Consider the following 18,007-nt stretch of genomic DNA (forward strand, 5'->3'; position numbering starts at 1 on the left):
GGTGGCTCATTCCTATAATTCCAGCACTTTGGCCAAGGTGGACCCCACCTGAGGTCAGGGGTTTGAGACCAGCTAGCCAATATGATGAAACCCTGTCTCTACTAAATCGCTTGAACCTGGGAGGCAGAGGTTGCAGTGAGCGAGACTCCCCCTCAAAAAAAAAAAAAAAAAAAAAAAAAGAGGCTATTGTGAAGATTTACTGAGAAAACCCATGTAAAAAGCACTTAATAGAACAGGACCTCTCACATGGGAAGGGCTTAATACATGTTAAATATTTTTCAAGAGATAGCACTGATAGGACTTGGTGATTGAGAGATAAGAGCTTTCAGGGAGATCTTAGTGATGGATGATGCTTGGATTCGACAACTGGTTAGATAGTGGAATAATGGGAAACACTGGAAAAGGTTTAAGGATTGAGATAAGTTACTTATTTAAGTAAAAGATCTGTTGTAAACTCACAAAATCCTGCCTCCTACAACCCAGAAGGATTCTGGTAATACGAATGTTGCTTTTTCCAAGTTTTCAGTACTACTGTATTTAAAAAATCCTATTTTTACATTCTTTGGTGATTTCAAAAGATATGGAAAAGGGTAAGTAGCTTTTAGCTTGCGCTAAAAGCTGCCATACTGCACAGAAGTTTCCCATTTGGCAATTTTAACACTTATTTTTATAAGAAAACACTTTCCGGAAGGCAGTATTCCAAAAGATTCCAATTAAAAGTATTCTTAAACTGTTATATTTAGGCTGAAACTTTAACTGAACATTGTGACATAAAGACTTGCTCATAATGCTTAAATGTTTTTATTTCTAATTTTAGGTGCTACTTTCAAAGCATTAATTTAATAATATTGATTGCAATTAAACTATGGACTCCATAATATTAGGATTTAGTACTTATGTGCTAATCATTGTTAAGTGCTTTATATGTATTAATAAACTTATATTTTTGGAGATTATAAAAGAAACTATAAAGTACTGACCCTAGATATGGCACCAAATGTACAAGCAACAAAGAAAAAAATAAATTGGACTTCATCCAAATTTAAAAATTTTGTTTTTCAAAGACATCACTGAGAAAGTGAAAAAATGACCCACGGAATGGGGGAAAGTATTTGCAAATCACATATCTAATAAGGGACTGTATTTAGAATATATAAAGAACTCTTACAACTCAATAATAATGAGATAACCCAATTTAAAAATTGGCAAAGAATCTGAACAGACATTTCTCTAAAAAACGATTTAAAAATGGCCAATAAGAATATGAAAAGTTGCTCAACCTCATTAGCTCCAAGGCAATGCAAATCAAAGTCACAATGGAGACTACTTCACACCCACCAGAATGACTATAATACAAAAGGCAGATAGTAATGGTGACAGTGTGGAGAAATTAGAACTTTTATTCACTACTGGTGGATATAAAAACAGTTTGGCTTCAATGGTTAAAGACAGACTTACCATATGACCAGGAGTATACCCAAGAGAAATGAAAATATATATCCAGACAAAAAGTTGTATACAAGTTCCTAGCAATACTATGGATAAATCTTGAAAACATTACGCTAATGAGAGAAGTAAGACATTTTAAAATCACGTATCAAATGATTCAATTTATATGAAATATCCAGAGTAGGCAGATCCATAGAGACACAGGTGGCTGCCTGTGGCTAAGAGGGGATGGGAGAAATCGGGAGTGACGCTAATGTTCTTCAGAGTTTCTTTTTGTGGTGATGAAAATGCTCTAAAATTGACTGTGATGGTTACACAAGTCTATGAATACACAGACAGTCCCTGGTTTACATTTTTGACTTTGCTGTGGGTTTATCAGGACGTAACCCCAGTATAAGTTGAGGAGCATGTGGACTTAACAATGGCTTAAGATTTTTCAATGTAAGACTTTACAATGTGTTTACTGGGCTATTAAATGCATTTTTTCCAAGTTACATTTTTTACTTACGATGGGTTTATTGGAATGTAATCCCATTGTAAGTCAAAGAGCATCTATGCTAAAACGAATGAATTGGTATACGTTAAGTGGGTGAATTATATAGTGTGTGAATATCTCCGTAAAGCTGTTACAAAAACAAACAAACAAAGATAATGTCTTCCCATATGAGAAACTTCAGATTAAGTTCAGGGATTGGTGAACTTTCTCTGTAAAAAACAGTAAATATGTTAGGTTTCATGGGTCATACTACAAAAGAAGCTACAGATAATACAGAAACAAATGAGCAAGGTAATCCAATAACATTTTCTCAACAAGAAAATCTTCTTCTTAATTCATTCTTAGCTCACAGGCCATACATAAACAAAGTGGTCTGGATTTGGCCAATAGTAACTTCACAGGAAAATCCATACAAAGACCTCTTTTTCTCAACAAATTACTTTTCAAAAACACATCAATCTTCTTACCTCTAATTTTTCTCTTAAAGCTTCCTTTTCTGCCATAATTCTTCTTAAGTCAGATAACGCAAGTTCTTTTTCCTTTTCCATAAGACTAACAATATTATGGGGTGCTGTGGTTTGGGTGGATTCCTTTCTTAGGGCAGATAATTCTTCTTGAGACTTAAAGAATGAAAAGATATAAATTAAAAAGGCACTTTGGTAAAAGATATAAATAAAAAATACTTTGGATATGTTTTCAGTTAAAAAAGGCATACTGAACACATGCTACCTTCACTCTCTTCCCAAATCCCAATAAAATGAGAGTAGAAGGATAATAGTAAGAATAATAGAAAGAAAAAGACAAGGGGATTGAGGGAGGTACCAGCCACAAAATATGGAAGCTACACAGCAGACAAGCAGGAATTAACTAGGCAGACCCAAGGAAGCTGCTAGCAATGGGGAAAACCCAGAAGTGGATCAATTTACACTGCAGAATCCCCCCCAAAAAACTCAGTAAGTGACTCTTTCAACCTGACCTTTAACTTGTATGCCTCCTCCCCTTCTCAAAATAGCAGTAGGATTTCATGGGAGATGGGTATGTGAACAAATTTAGGTAACAGACACCATGCTTTGCTCAGACTTACCCTGCCTTCTAACAACTGAGGCTTTGTTAATGGGGCCAAGCTGAATACCAATTCCCTCTTCCTAGAGTACAGTATTTAGAGACTAAGTCCTAAATAGCCAATATATCCAAATAGTGGGTGCTACCTACTGTTTTGACAGACATTTCCCCACATGTCTGAATTCCAAGCATAAATTTGGCTCAGAGTCAGGCTGAGACCTGTTCCAGGTAGTTTTAGAAAAAGGAGACTATCTCTAACTGATCTGACACATTGATAGGCTAGAAAAGGGAAAGGATAAATATGAAAAAATAAGAGAAATCTGTGTTTTAGAAATAGAATGATCGTAGAAACTACTACTGCTAATTTTAATTATGAAGAAATATCACAGGTCCATATATTATAGTAATGTGAAGGATATATACGGGCTCCATTATAGTTAACTGGTTCTATACAATCTGTTGGCTTAATTATAATAAATTTCTTACTTCTTTATATAAGACACTTAGTTTATCTCTTTCTGCTGTCAGTAATTTAACATTTGACTGTATATCCTCCATATATTTTTCAAATCTTTCCAGCATACGCTGAAGTTCATCTCTTTCTCTTGTGATCTGATGAATTTCTGAATTGTAATCACCCTGAAACATAATTAAAAAACAAAAGTTATCATGTTATAATCATCACCACATGGTTGTCACAAGAATACTGATGATGAGATTGACTGAAAGATGCTACCAGACAAAAAGAACACAAGTGCCTTTAATGTAATTAAGGAACACAGTTTTTGTTTTTTTTTTTTGAGACGGAGTCTGGCTCTGTGGCCCAGGCTGGAGTGCAGTGGCCCGATCTCGGCTCACCGCAAGCTCCGCCTCCCGGGTTTACGCCATTCTCCTGCCTCAGCCTCCCGAGTAGCTGGGACTACAGGCACCTGCCACCTCGCCCGGCTAGTTTTTTGTATTTTTTAGTAGAGACGGGGTTTCACCGTGTTAGCCAGGATGGTCTCGATCTCCTGACCTCGTGATCCGCCCGTCTTGGCCTCCCAAAGTGCTGGGATTACAGGCTTGAGCCACCGTGCCCGGCCCAGGAACACAGTTTTAAAAATCTATGATGAGAGCAGATGAGAGCACTGGCAGTATCGGGCAAATTTCCTGGCCTTCAAGTTCCCAGAAGAGACTTAGCTGCCAATGATGGTACTTGATCGGATCCCATGAGATGCTTCAACTTTTATTCTCCTGAAGTTGTTTATATTAGTGGTACCTAAAGTGTAATCTCCAGACCAGAAGCATTAGCAGTATCTAAAAGCTTGTTGGATATGCAAATTTTGGAGTTTGAAGCCCAACCCAGACCTACTCAGTCAAGAAACTTTGGGGTAGGGCCAAGTAACTGTATTTTATCAAGCCCTCTAAGTGATTCTGATGCCTGGTCATTTTTTAGAGCCACTAGTTAGTTTATCTTCTCCAGAGAAGGGGCCAGCAGGGTATTTGTGTGCCTGCTCACCCAGTACAGGTAACTGTAACAGCCTAACACGTTCCTCAGTGTTTTCTATGATTGAATCTAAGATCAATACGCCAGGCATACAAACCCCCAACTGTCTCAGCTTCAGACCTACAGGAGGTCTTTTTATACAGTCAAATGAATGCAAATATTTCTACCAGGCAGTATATATTAAGAATATTCACTGAATAAGCAACTGCTACCAACATTTCTACAATTTAGTACAATTTAAAAGATGCCTACAATTCAGTACAATTCAAAAGATTCACTGTCTTCATCACTATGGTAGAAAATAAAGATGAGAGCACTCTGATTCTCCCCATGCACATGTAAATGAATTTGTATGCCCTTTTCCTATTAAAAAAAAAAAAGAAACATAATAAATGTAGACTTGGGATCTATGGTATCTTAATGTTACCAGTACTAAATGCAGAAGTGTCAAGAAGGGATAATTTGATAGTATGATACACTGAAAAGAGTCCTGGCCTATATTATTCAACATCTGTTGTGCCAATACCACATACAATGTAGCTTTGGTAAATGATAGATATTTGTGAGGTACCTCTCACCTGCACTTGGAAATAATTAATCTCTTGGTTAAATAAGCAAAACCAAGGCATGATGGATGGGATTAGTTATCTGAACACTTTAAAGGATAAGACGTTTTATAGTACAAAAGCAGATTAGTGTTTTGGGACTTAACCAATGTAACTATAAAAGAAGCTATGTAACCTAACCATATCTAAATTTAAGAAGTCTGGGCCAGGTGTGGTGGTTCACATTTGTAATCCTAGCACTCTGGGAGGCCAAGGCAGGAGGACTGCTTGAGGCCAGGAGTTCATGACCAGCCCGGACAAAAGAGCAAGACCCTGCCTCTGCAAAACATTAAAAAATTAGCCAGGCATAGTGGCGCACACTTGTAGTCCTAGCTACTTGGGAGGCTGAGGGAAGAGGATTACTTCAGCCCAGGAGTTCAAGGTTACAGTGAGCTATGATTGCACTACTGCACTCCAGCCTGAGGGACAGAGTGAGACTTTCTCTCAAAGAAAAACAAAATAATCTTCCAGAAAGAGGCAGTCTGCACAGAGTCTAGAAAAGGAGAGCTCAATAAATAATGATTTGACAATCTATTTTTATTACTATTTAGGTATCAGCTTAAATGTCACTTTCTCCAAGGAATTCTTTCAGATTCTTCAATCTAATTTGGATCTCCTCTATATACTCTTAAAGTATTTTGAACTTTTTCTGTACTTTCTTCATAAACACATTATAAATGAGGTTATAAGGTTATTTACACGATTATGTGTTTAATGTGTATCTATCTGTACTACTAAAATGTAAGCTCTATGAGGGCCACAGTAGGAACCTGGTCTTTTTCATTATGTCTTCAGTGTCTAGTATGGTACCCAGTAAAACATGAGTTCCCTGAACATTTACTGACTGACTTCCCTAAGCAGAAACTCTCCTCTTCTTTAAATATATCTGGTGTACATATTTGTTAGTGTTAATGTATAATTGTGAATAACGCCCTTTCACTACTCCATTGTCCCCTAAACACACACATGCACATGCACACACATGCGCAATGCTGAAGGCTGTAAGGGCAAGAACTGTCTTCTTCATCTCTGTATTCTATGCCTCATTCAGAGCAGGCACTCAGTATTTATCTTCTGAAGTGATCCTAACTTTCTACCAGAACTCATTTGCTTTGAACCAGCAAACAATAAGGAAATAAACCATTCACCGGTAACTAGGTGTTATGCTGGGTCCTTATACAAATTATTTCATGATCAATTAATGAGCTATTGTGTTGAATGGTGACCAGTTAATAATAATGTATTGTATACTTCAAAATTGCTAAAAGAATAGATTAACATAATCACCACAAAAAAGTAATAAATTGGTGAGGAAACAGACATGTTAATTGGTTTGACTGAATCTTTCTATAATGTATACATAGATCAAAACATCCAACTATACTCTATAAATATACATATTATTTGTCAATTAAAAATAAAACCAACAAATTAGCTCATTTAATCTTCACAAGAAATTGTAGTCTCGTTGTGTTGACCAGACTGGTCTCGAACTCCTGGCCTCAAGTGATCCTCCCACCTTGGCTTCCCAAAGTGCTGGAATTACAGGTGTGAGCCACCCCACCTGGCCTTATTCTTATAATAGATAACATAGTATAGTGTTTATACTGACAACTGTAAATCAAAATTCAGCCATTAGCCTATGAGGTTAAAAAATGAAGTCTAATCAGAAGACAAAACTGTTTGACAATGGACACAAGATCTTCAGGAAAAACATGACAAAATTAGTAAATTTGGTCAAGTCTGAAATCAAATGTTTTGAGTTTTAATGAGTACTTCCCACTCCCAGACTTCCCCTAATTTTACCTAGTGTAAAGTCACATAAGCCTTCAAGACTCCTGAACTCCAAAGCTTAAAAGAAGAAAAATCTGAAAAACTCAAATGATACTCATAAAACACTAAAAATAATTAAGACCTAAAATAGAGACACATGATTTTAATCTCTCATGAATCATGGTCAACTTTAAATACATACAATGGGAGATGCAATTAGAAAATGACATAAAGTGAACATCTTTGGATCATCAGCTTACAAATATGGTTGTGGTGGACAAACAAAACAACTTGCTCAGCACTCACTTGCCATTTCTATCTATCTCCCATAGCATGGTTAATAGAGAAGACGCTTGGTCAGTAGAATGTGACAGACTTTCCTAACTGGTCCAAGGCTGGAAATGACATGAAACCATGTTGCCTGCCATGCATACAAAGCTACTCTGCCATGAAAGAGAAAATGCAGCTGATACAGAAAGTAAATTCTAAAAAGAGAGGGAATGTCCAACAATAGGAGTCCTGGAAGCCCAGGTGCCATTACACTTCTATAACTCAGCTATTCAACCTTCCCTCTAATTTCCAGTCATCTATATGTTATAGTTTGTTCTTAAGTAATTTTCCTAATTAATGCAGTGTTCCTATAGTACAGGCCATAAAAGAAAACAAAAATCAAAATCAGGATTTTTTCAAAGCACGTATGAATAAAGTTACATTTAATATAATAATAAACCAAAACAATTTATTCATAAAGATACTTTTCTGGCCTCATCACTTACTCTTATAAACGGACATTACCTTTTCTGGTGTTCTAAATATTGAATTTTTTTCACGTGCGCCATAATTTGTAGAGCAAGATCTTCGCTGTATAATATGTTGGAGTCTCTCTAGCTCTTTCTTATAATAATCTCGTTCTTCTTCTATACCTTTCAGAAATGTATCTAAACGAGAAGGTGACCTGTCTCGACGTTTTATTCCATGTTCTAGTCTCATCCTCTCAACTTCCAGAGTAAGTTCTCTTTCTGCAAATTAAAGTGGTTAACTCTTAAAATAATGTTGCATACATAATGTTGATTAGTCAAGTAAATTATATTAATAACTTTTAGAAAGAAAGCTACTAGAAATCATGAACTGTTCTAAATAACACCTGTAAGTACCAAATCTATTGAAGAGGTAAATATTGAGAGGAAAAAAGGAAAAAAAAAGCAAAAATTAAAAGTTTAAATAAAGTCCAATAGGTCCAAGTCCCCCGCTTTTGTCTTATTATAAGATGGGTACTATTCAGTACTACAAAATAAAGCGATAAATTACCACATAGTACTTTCCCAGGACCTGAAAATGCACTAAAAGAAAATATATCTATAAACAACCATAACATGCACAAACTTAACATTAAGCTTGAATTTAATACACTATACACATATACAAAGAGAGCAAAATAACTCAAATAAATATAATTATTAGCTGTTGCCATAGAAATTGCCTCTTCATGAGTCAAAAGTAACCAAATACTGGCAATTTCATATAGTTGAACCTAATTTAATTTATGTTCATTACAACTCTTGAGGCATGCAATGATTTTCCTGATGTATTCTGGTTTACTCTCATCTCTTCTTTCATTCGTTCAACAGATATGTATTAAGCATTTACTGTATGCCCAGCACCAGCTAAGGATACAGTATAAAAAAACATAGCCAAGGCTGAACAATTATTCTAATTGTAGCAGGATAAAAGTTACAAAAGGATAGTGTGCAATGCAAACTAGAGGATGAATTGGCAAATTTGCCCCAAGAAGGAATGACCAGAGAGGTAAGAATAAAGTAGGAGAGTGGGAAAGAATGGGCAACTGGGTTAAATGCAGTCAAATAAGCAAATGAATGAAAAGCAGCCACTGCATTTAGCACAACAGAGGTGAATGACTTTAACAAGAGCAGTTTTGTTGAAGGGGTGGCAACAGAAGCCAACTGGAGTGGACTGAGGAGCTAAGGGGTAGTGGGTGATCAAGCAGAACAGCAAGTATGGATGACCTTTCAAGATGCTGATGCTATGAAGAGAAGAAATGAGTGGCTGCATAGGAATGGGTCAAAGTTTTTGTATTGGAATGGGTGAAGAGTAAGCATGTTTGAATGCCAATGGGAAAAAATAGTACAAAGATTAAAATTATGGAGAGGAGATCATTAATTTGCAAGGTTTTTAAAATTAGAGAAGTTAGGGCCCAGAGAATAGATGGAGCCACTGGTCCTTCATAAGAGGGACATTCTTGCATTGAACAGGAAGGAACAAGATGCACAAGTTTTTAATCTGAGGCCAGAAAACTGAGTGAATCCCTGCCATGGCTTCCCTTCTCTAGGAAAACTGGAGGTAGGATCATCCACTCAGGATGAAGGTGGGAAATGGGACTCACAGGTTTATTGACAGTGCAAAACATTTTAAATATCCCCTGTGGAGAATGGAAGATCAAACTCTAAGAGAAACTGTAAGATTTCCATACAGAGCTGAGCAGCCTGCTGAGGTTCAGGACCATCTAATTTGCAGCGCTCTCAATGTGCCTGGTGCACACTCAAACAGCTGACCATGTGTAAAAGTGCAGAAGGCAAATTGTTTGGCTCATCCATGGCTGGGTATCTGGCAGGAGGATGCACCCGAAACACAGGGAAACAAGAGAGTTTCAGACAGCTGAAAGATTACGCTGAAATGATAGGCCACACATAGCTATCAAAAGAAATATAAACTTTTTTTTTTTTTATTTTTTGAGATGGAGTTTCACTATTTTTCCCCAGGCTGGAGTACAATGGTGCCATCCTGGCTCACTGCAACCTCCTGAGTTCAAGCGATTCTCCTGCCTCAGCCTCCTGAGTAGCTGGGATTACAGGCACCCACCACCAGACCCAGCTAATTTTTTTATTTTTAGTAGAGATGGGGTTTCTCCACGTGGGTCAGGCTGGTCTTGAACTCCTGACCTCAGGTGATCCGCCCGCCTCAGCCTCCCAAAGTGCTGAGATTACAGGCATGAGCCACCGCACCCAGCCTATTTTAAATTTTTATACATGGTTCTAAGCACTTTAACATATTAACTCATTTAATTATCACAACAACCTTTCAGGGTAGGTGTCATCATTAGCCCCATAGATAGGGAAACTGAGACACAGAGAGCTTAAATAACATGCTCAAGTTACACAGCTAATAAGTAGAGAGGAGGTTAAATAGATTATCCACATGGGCCTAGGGTAGAGACTCTTCTTAACACAGTACACTGGCTTCCTTTCACTTCCTAAGACACACAGAGTTTGATGGCACCAAGCTTCTGCACTTGCCATTTCCTCTGCATAGAAAACTAGACCCCAGATCTTCATACTGCTGGTGTCTTGTCATTGAGCACTTCAATCTCTAGCACATCCTCCCACTCTAATTTAGTATCTCTTATCAACTAAAATTAACTTCTTCACTTATCTGCCACTAGTTTGTTTCCCTAACAAGAAAAAAGGCTCTGCAAGAGCAGGGCCCTTATGTATTTTGTTTGCCACTATATACCCCAGCACTCAAAAACAGGGCCTGGCACACACCCACACAGCAGGTGATTCATAAACATTGGTCAAATTAATGAATGAATAAATTCTTTATTTTTTTTGGAGATGGAGTCTCATTCTGTCACCCAGGCTGGAGTGCAGTGGCACAATACAGTCTCACTGCAACCTCCGCTTCCCGGGTTAAAACAATTCTCTTGCCTCAGCCTCTTGAGTACCTGGGATTACAGGCACGTGCCACCATGCCCAGTTAATTTTGTATTTTTAGTAGATGGGGTTTCACCATGTTAGCCAGGCTGATCTTGAACTCCCGACCTCAGGTGATCCACCTGCCTCAGCCTCCCAAAGTGCTGGCATTACAGGTGTGAGCCACCGCGCCCGGCCAAATGAATTCTTATATGTTCTTTATGCCAACACTACTAAAACTTGGTCACAGTTTTGAGACAAGTATTATTAATCACATCTAACATTTAGTGCACATACAACTAGCAGTGAACATTTAGAACTGGTACCTGCAGAAAGTTAGCCTATTTCTATTTGTGTATGTGTGTATGTGTATGTATTTTAAGATAATATAACTGCATTTCCTTGAAAAGATTCTGTACTTCAATTTTCCACTATTAAAATAGCCTTCCCTTTAGTCTTACTTAATTCTGTTATTAGTGTGTCTCAAAGAAGGACACATTTCTATTGCAAAATATTCAAGCAGGGTTCCCTGTATAAACTAGTCAAACATAAAAATTCTAAGGTCCTTGAGGGAGAGATTTCTACTGTATCTACAGTACCTACTGTGGTTTCTGACTAATGGCAAGCACTCAACAAATATTTATTGAATGAAGGAATGAATGATTATCTACTAAGAAAAACAATACATCAAGAGGAAATCACAATCATTTTTTAAGCTATCAAAATTTGACATCTTACCTGTAACTACAAAACTTTCAACTTTTTTGCTAAGTCTTTGCTTTTCTTCTTCAAGCTGATGAACAACAGTTTCAAGGTCTGATTTTACAAGGAGTTCATCACTCAGTCTCTCCTTTTCTTTATGGCATAAGTTCAATTCCTGCAAATTTTAATACTATAATTAAGATTTCTAACAACTTTATAAAATACTATCACACTTAAAAGGAAAATAGATTTTTATAAGCATATTTATATAACAGCAATTGACATATATGTGTGTGTACATACACTTAATTAGTCAAATATAAGGTTTCAATTAAACTTAATTATCATTTGTGGCTGAAAGTACCATAAAACACATATCAACAATGTTTCTTTGTGGGTGGGAGAATTATTTTCTTCTACTTAGTTTAGCATATTGTCTTATTTTTTTCTAAATGAATATGTATTTATATAATTAAAAACTATAAAACTTTTTCATGTTTAAGAAAGCAGTAGTAAGATAAAGTCTTCTAAGACCGCCACATACAGTGTATCTATAACTATACTGGTTATTCTCTCAGCCTCATATGCACAACAAGGATAACAAGACCAGGACACTAAGGATTCACTGGCGAGGATGAATCTATGGTTACGAAGTACTTTACATGGTATCCAGCAGGTCCACCACGGTGAGTACTTAAAAAATGTTAGCTATCAATATTATCATTCTTATCTTAAAAATACATAGAATCTTGCATTACTGGAAAAAATAAGAATGGTAAGAAAGTAACTACAGCAACATCTTACTGTCAGCCAACACTACTAAAACTTGGTCACAGTTCTGAGACAAGTATTATTAATCACATCCAACATTTAGTGCACATACAACTAGCAGTGAACAAATGGCAAAAATCCCTTGCTCTCATGCTTCCTTTTTAATTGACTTATGCCACCAGGACACTGCAGCTAGACTGTATAAAAAATATACATAATGAAAAAACTTGGAAATTAGTATTTTCCTTTGTTTCCAATCTTAGAGAAAACTCTTCTAATTCAACAGGTTATTTTTAAAAATCCTCAATCATTTGGGTGACTACCCGGTTTCTACCTTATAAGCAAGACACTCTTTCTGCTAGTTCCAGACTATAGGACCAAATGCTTTTTCTGTATGCTATATTTAGGCTTCTGTTGGGATGATTACTTCCTTTGTTATTTGAAGACTACCAGAACAAGAAATGTGACCAGGAAAATGGTTTGTATTACCAAACAAAGCTATTAAAAGAGGACTGGGCTGGGTGCAGTGGCTCATGCCTATAGTCCTAGCACTTTAGGAGACTGGTGCAGGAGAATCACTTGAGTTCAGGAGTTGGAGACCATCCTGGGCAACATAGCAAGACCTCATTTCTACTACAAAAAAAAAAAAAAAAAATGCTAGGCACGGTGGCACATGCCTGTAGTCTTAAACTACACAAAAGGCTGAGGTGGCAGGATCACTTGAGCACAGGGCGTCAAGGCTGCAGTGAGCTATGATCATGCCATTGCACTCCAGCCTAGGTGACAAGGAAAGACCCTGTCTCTAATAAATAAATAAATAAAAGAGGATGGGGTACTTTTTGTAATAATCAACAAATATTTTAAATTAATCAACAAATATTTCAAGTAATTGACTTCTGATTTTAATATTAGTCAACTCACAAGTCATAAAGTAGTTAAAAGAAGGTAAAATTTCTAACAGCTACCTACTATACATAAGATTAAGGAATTACAAAAATGTAAACTTGCATGTCCATGCAGTGGAATATTACTCAGACATAAGAAGGAATGAAGTACTCATAAATGCTACCACATGCATGAACCTTGTAAACACTTTGCTTAGGAAAAGAATCCAGACACAAAATATATGATTCCCTTTATGTGGAATGGCCAGAATAGACAAATCTACAGAAACAGAAAGTAGATCAGTGGTTGTCAGGAGCTGAGCAATAAAATAAAGCATACATATTTTCTTTTCCTTTCTTTTTTTTTTTAAGAGAGAGTTTCGCTCTTGTTGCCCAGGCTGGAGTGCAATGGCGCAACCTTGACTCACTGCAACTTCTGCCTCCCAGGTTCAAGCAATTCTCCTGCCTCAGCCTCCCAAGTAGCTGAGATTACAGCATGCGCCCCCACACCCAGCTAAGTTTTACATTTTTAGTAGAGACGGGGTTCACCATGTTGATCAGGCTGGATGGCCTCGAACTCCTGACCTTGGGTGATCCACACATCTCAGCCTCCCATAAAAATTTTCTTACTGAAAATGCTGGCAATTCAATATGATGTCAACTTACCAGTTGAAGTTTTGCCATTGTTTCTTCAAGATCCCGCATTTCAGACAGCTTTCTTTTAATCTCTTTCTAGGAATAAAAAGCCTATTAGGTATATACTTAAAAGTCTAAGAATATTTATCACTAAGTCACATGCAAATAGATCAAGTAATTTTGCAAGTACTTCACATTCCCTCTTACCACTGAGATCTGAGGCTTCATCTCCATAAATTTCAATGAAGAGGCAAAATTGAGCTTCTCTTTAATCTTTTGGTATCCAGAATGTTTACAGGAGCCTACTTGTAACATCTGAAGAAGGCAACTTGAACGTCTTGTAGGATCTTCCTTGGGCCTTAAATTTGGGGGCAATCCTATGGTACTGTCATTTCCTGATCTTCCTATCCTATTGGCTTTCTCCACACCTGCTTTTACCAACCTGGATCCTCTCTCTAGAGAGCCAAATGCCAAGATCAAAATATTATGATCCAATAGGAATATTTTGTTGAGCCAACTTGTCATTTCTGAGCATTTGCAATGGGACATGGGAAGCTGTGTTTAGCATGCTGTGCGCACAAGGATAGAAGATGCAAAAGGTGGTGGAAAAAGACAGGGATGAGATATAGGAGTGTGGCAGTGAAACTAAAACCACAAAAACAGAATTAAAACTGCACTCATTATATCCTTTTTCAAGATTGTGTTGGTGGCCTGGGGTCCTTTGAGATTCCATATGCATTTTAGAAAGAAGCTTTTTCTATTTTTGCAAAAAAAAAAAAAAAAAAAACACCACTGGGATTTTGATAGGGATTGCACTGAATTTGAGTTGCATGGACACTTTAACAATACTGAGTCTTCCAATCCATGGACATGGAATGTCTTTCCATTTATTTGTGTCTTCTTTAACTTCTTTAGCAATGCTGTATAGTTTTTCAAGTGTAATGGTTTTTCATCTCATTGGTTAAGTTTATTTCCTTTTGATGCTATTGCAGATGGGATTACTTTCTTAATTTCCTTTTTGGATAGTTTATTCTTAGTGTATAGAAAAACATCTGATTTTTGTGTGCTGATTTTCTACTCTGCAATTCTGCTGAATTAGTTTATTAGTTCTGGTTTTTGTGGAATGTTGAAGGCTTTCTACATGTAAAATTATGTTATCTGTAAACAGAGATAATTTTACTCTTTCTTTGCAATTTGTATGTCTTTCCTTGCCTAACTGCTCTGGCTAGGACTTCCAGTACTATGTTGAGTAGCAGTGACAAGAGTGGGAATCCTTTCCTGTTCTTCATCTTAGAGGAAAAGCTTCCAGTTTTTTACCACTGAGTATGATTGTTTGCTGTGGGCCTTTCATACATGGTTTTTAACTGAGGTAATTTCCTTTTATTCCACTAATTAGTAGAGGTGGCACTGTATAAAATCAATTCGGTGATGTAGAGCAGTGGTCTTCAAACTGGATTATACTTACTCCTGGGATAAAATGAGCACTTTCCAAGTATTATATAAAACTATGGTATGCACATAGTTCTAAGGAATCAGCATCTGAATCCTTAATTTGCATATTCAGTGCTTCTTAAAAATGACCTACCTAATAACTTGTTTGTGGCCCGGCTACCATGTGAGTTCTGCATTCCTACCCTCCCTTTTATAGCTGCCTTTCTCTCAATGTTCAAAGAAGGGCATGTATCTCATTCATACCCCAATAGTGCACTGTCTCAAGATATAAAAAACTTCTGGAGTACCAGATCAAAAGATAATCTGAAATGTTGGGGCTGGCCAAAGGCTTTAAATAAGACGCTATTTTCTCCTATTATCTCCCATTAAGAGATGTATTTCCAATACAATTTTACGTTTTTACTTCATAAATATCAACATTTGTGGTGTATCTGTCACTTTAACCCACTGATAATTAATAATTGTAACGATAACACTATTTCAGATAAAAATGTTAACACCTTGAACCTTAACAGTTACAGGAAATTTTTAAAAATAAAAAACTTTTGTTTTCCCAACAGATAGGCTGTCAGAAATTTTTTAAACAAAAAAAATTCATTCTTTTTAAATTTGTTCTTTTTATTGTACAGATGTATGATAGTGTGATCACGAAAAGGTTTTCAAGCATAAAACTGGTTGAAATAGGATAAAATTTTGTGGAAATTTCAAGGAGAAAGGATCATTTAGATTTTACTGGCTATAATTAAAAGAATAATGAAATAGTTTTATCTTAAGACATTGTATTTAAAATAGGCTGGAAATATCACCCTTTCCATTTAAACTTAAAAGATGAAAAACGTTATTATAATTACCAACTTAAAAATGTGCAAGGACATATATAGTTTTAAAAATACTTCTAAAGAATTCTTGGTGGCCAAGCATGGCTGCTCATGCCTGTAATCTGAGCACTTAGGGAGGTTGAAGCAGGAGGATTGCTTAACCTAGGAGTTTGAGAAGAACCTGGGCAACATAGTGAGATCCCGTCTCTGCAAAAAATTAAAAAATAAGCTGGGCCTTGTGGCATGCATCTGCAGTCCCAGCTACTCAGGAGGCTGAGATGGGAGGATTGCTTGAGACTGAGGAGGTTTAGGCTGCAGCAAGCTATGATTGTCCCACCACACTCCAGCCTGGGCAACAGAGCAAGATCATGTCTCAAAAACCACAAGCTGAGTGCAGTGGCTCATGCCTGTAATTCCAGAATTTTGGGAGGCAGAGGTGGATGGATCACCTGAGGTCAGGAGTTCAACCAGGCTGGCCCACATGGTGAAACCCCATCTCTACTAAAAGTACAAAAAAAAGTACAAAAATTAGCTGGGCATGGCGAGCACCTGTAATTCCAGCTATTTGGAGGTTGAGGCAGGAGAACTGCTCAAACCTGGGAGACAGAGGTTGCAGTGAGCCGAGATCACACCACTGTACTCCAGTCTGGGAGACAGAGAGATTCTGTCTCAAAAAAAAAAAAAAAAAAAAGGATTATTGAGCAAAAATGACACAGAGGGGACACTTCGAAAGCTCTCTCACAATGCACAAAGGGGCAGAGATAAAAATCTTGAAGGAAAACAAGTCCTTGGAGATCCATCCTAAGAATAGGTGTGCTTCAGAGAGACATTCAAACAACTAAAACAAATATAATCATTTACAGGTGTAAACAACACTTCAGAAAACCCTGCATTACCAAAGCAAAAAAACAAAAACAGACACACAAACCAAAAACCTGAATGCAGATATCAAAAGGGCTCAAGCTCACTGTGTGCTAGGAGAATTAATGAACACTCTCACAACCCACACATATCATTCATTACCTTTGCTTCCCCAAGTTCTTTATCAGCAGTCTCAAGCACTTCTTCTTTATGTCTTTCCAATTGCTGTGCTAACTGATCTATTTCAGTTAATTCTTGGCAGAGTTTTTCATTTTTGTTACTTAAATTAACAACTTCAGATGTCACCGTTTCCTTGGTTTCCATAAGCTCTCGTATACGCTTCTCCAGGTCTTTATTAGCTTGCTGAAGAAAGTCAACCTGAATTGGAGTTGTAATTTATGAGGTATATGAATTGGAAAATTATCCTAAACACTGACTTTCCAAATAATATTTCAAAAAACTGTATTTTAAAACTTATTGAAGATTAAAACTACAGCTATTCTATATTTGCAAATTTATATTGTTATTTACAAAACTGACCATGTGAAGTGTAATGAAAGTACATCCATTGGCTTTGATTTTCAAGCATAGAAAGGACAAGAAATTTGTGTGAACTTTTTCTCAGTACAGAGTTCTATATGACAAGAATATCATGATGATAATAGATTGTGTTGTTCAATATAGTAGCCACTAGCAACCACATGTGGCTACTGAACATCTGAAATGTGGCTAGTGTAAACTGAGATGTGCTGTAACTATAAAATATACACAGGATTTCAAAGATAATACAAAGAAAAAAATAGGTATGTAAAAACATTACTGGTTGAAATGACAATATTTTGGACATATTGGGGTAAATACATTATTACAATTAATTTCACCACTTTTTATTTTTTTAAATCGAGCTGCTGCTAGAAAAATTTAAATTACATTTATGGCTCATATCATACTTGTATGGGACAGCACTCCTCTAGAGCTACTGTTGATAATTTTTACCTACTATATTCTGTTTGTAGCCCAAGCAGCTCTGTCATACCAAAATTTCTAAAGTTCATGTGTCATGCTATATGGAACTCTCCTGCTCTTTCAGCCTTAGGTCAAATGCATGGCAAAGGAATCCACTACATAAGTAGCTAAAAGCTAGATATTTAAATTTTATATACATTTTTAATTTTTTAGGTTATAAAAGATATACTCACAAATTTTTTTAAAAAAAGAGAAAACCATAAAGGAGAATATCCCACCACACAAAGGTAAGCTTTGTTAGTATACTTTGGTACATTCTCTTTGTTTTCTCTTTCCAAG

General features: G+C 36.7%; 1 protein-coding gene across 2 annotated transcripts in view; it reads right to left on the reverse strand.

Annotated features, from left to right (window-relative positions):
* The window catches only part of CEP135 (centrosomal protein 135), an 81,909-nt gene that overhangs the window by 48,848 nt on the left and 15,054 nt on the right, over window positions 1-18,007 (reverse strand). For both annotated transcript variants that reach the window (XM_010355235.2, XM_030922244.1), the window contains exons 8-13: window positions 16,865-17,080; window positions 13,602-13,667; window positions 11,317-11,455; window positions 7,667-7,890; window positions 3,494-3,646; window positions 2,413-2,565 (exon numbers count right to left, since the gene is read on the reverse strand). In XM_010355235.2, the coding sequence (XP_010353537.1) occupies window positions 2,413-2,565; window positions 3,494-3,646; window positions 7,667-7,890; window positions 11,317-11,455; window positions 13,602-13,667; window positions 16,865-17,080 (951 nt within the window). The remainder of the gene's footprint in view (window positions 1-2,412; window positions 2,566-3,493; window positions 3,647-7,666; window positions 7,891-11,316; window positions 11,456-13,601; window positions 13,668-16,864; window positions 17,081-18,007) is intronic.

This window comes from Rhinopithecus roxellana, chromosome 2, assembly GCF_007565055.1.
Source record: "Rhinopithecus roxellana isolate Shanxi Qingling chromosome 2, ASM756505v1, whole genome shotgun sequence".
NCBI lineage: Eukaryota > Metazoa > Chordata > Mammalia > Primates > Cercopithecidae > Rhinopithecus > Rhinopithecus roxellana.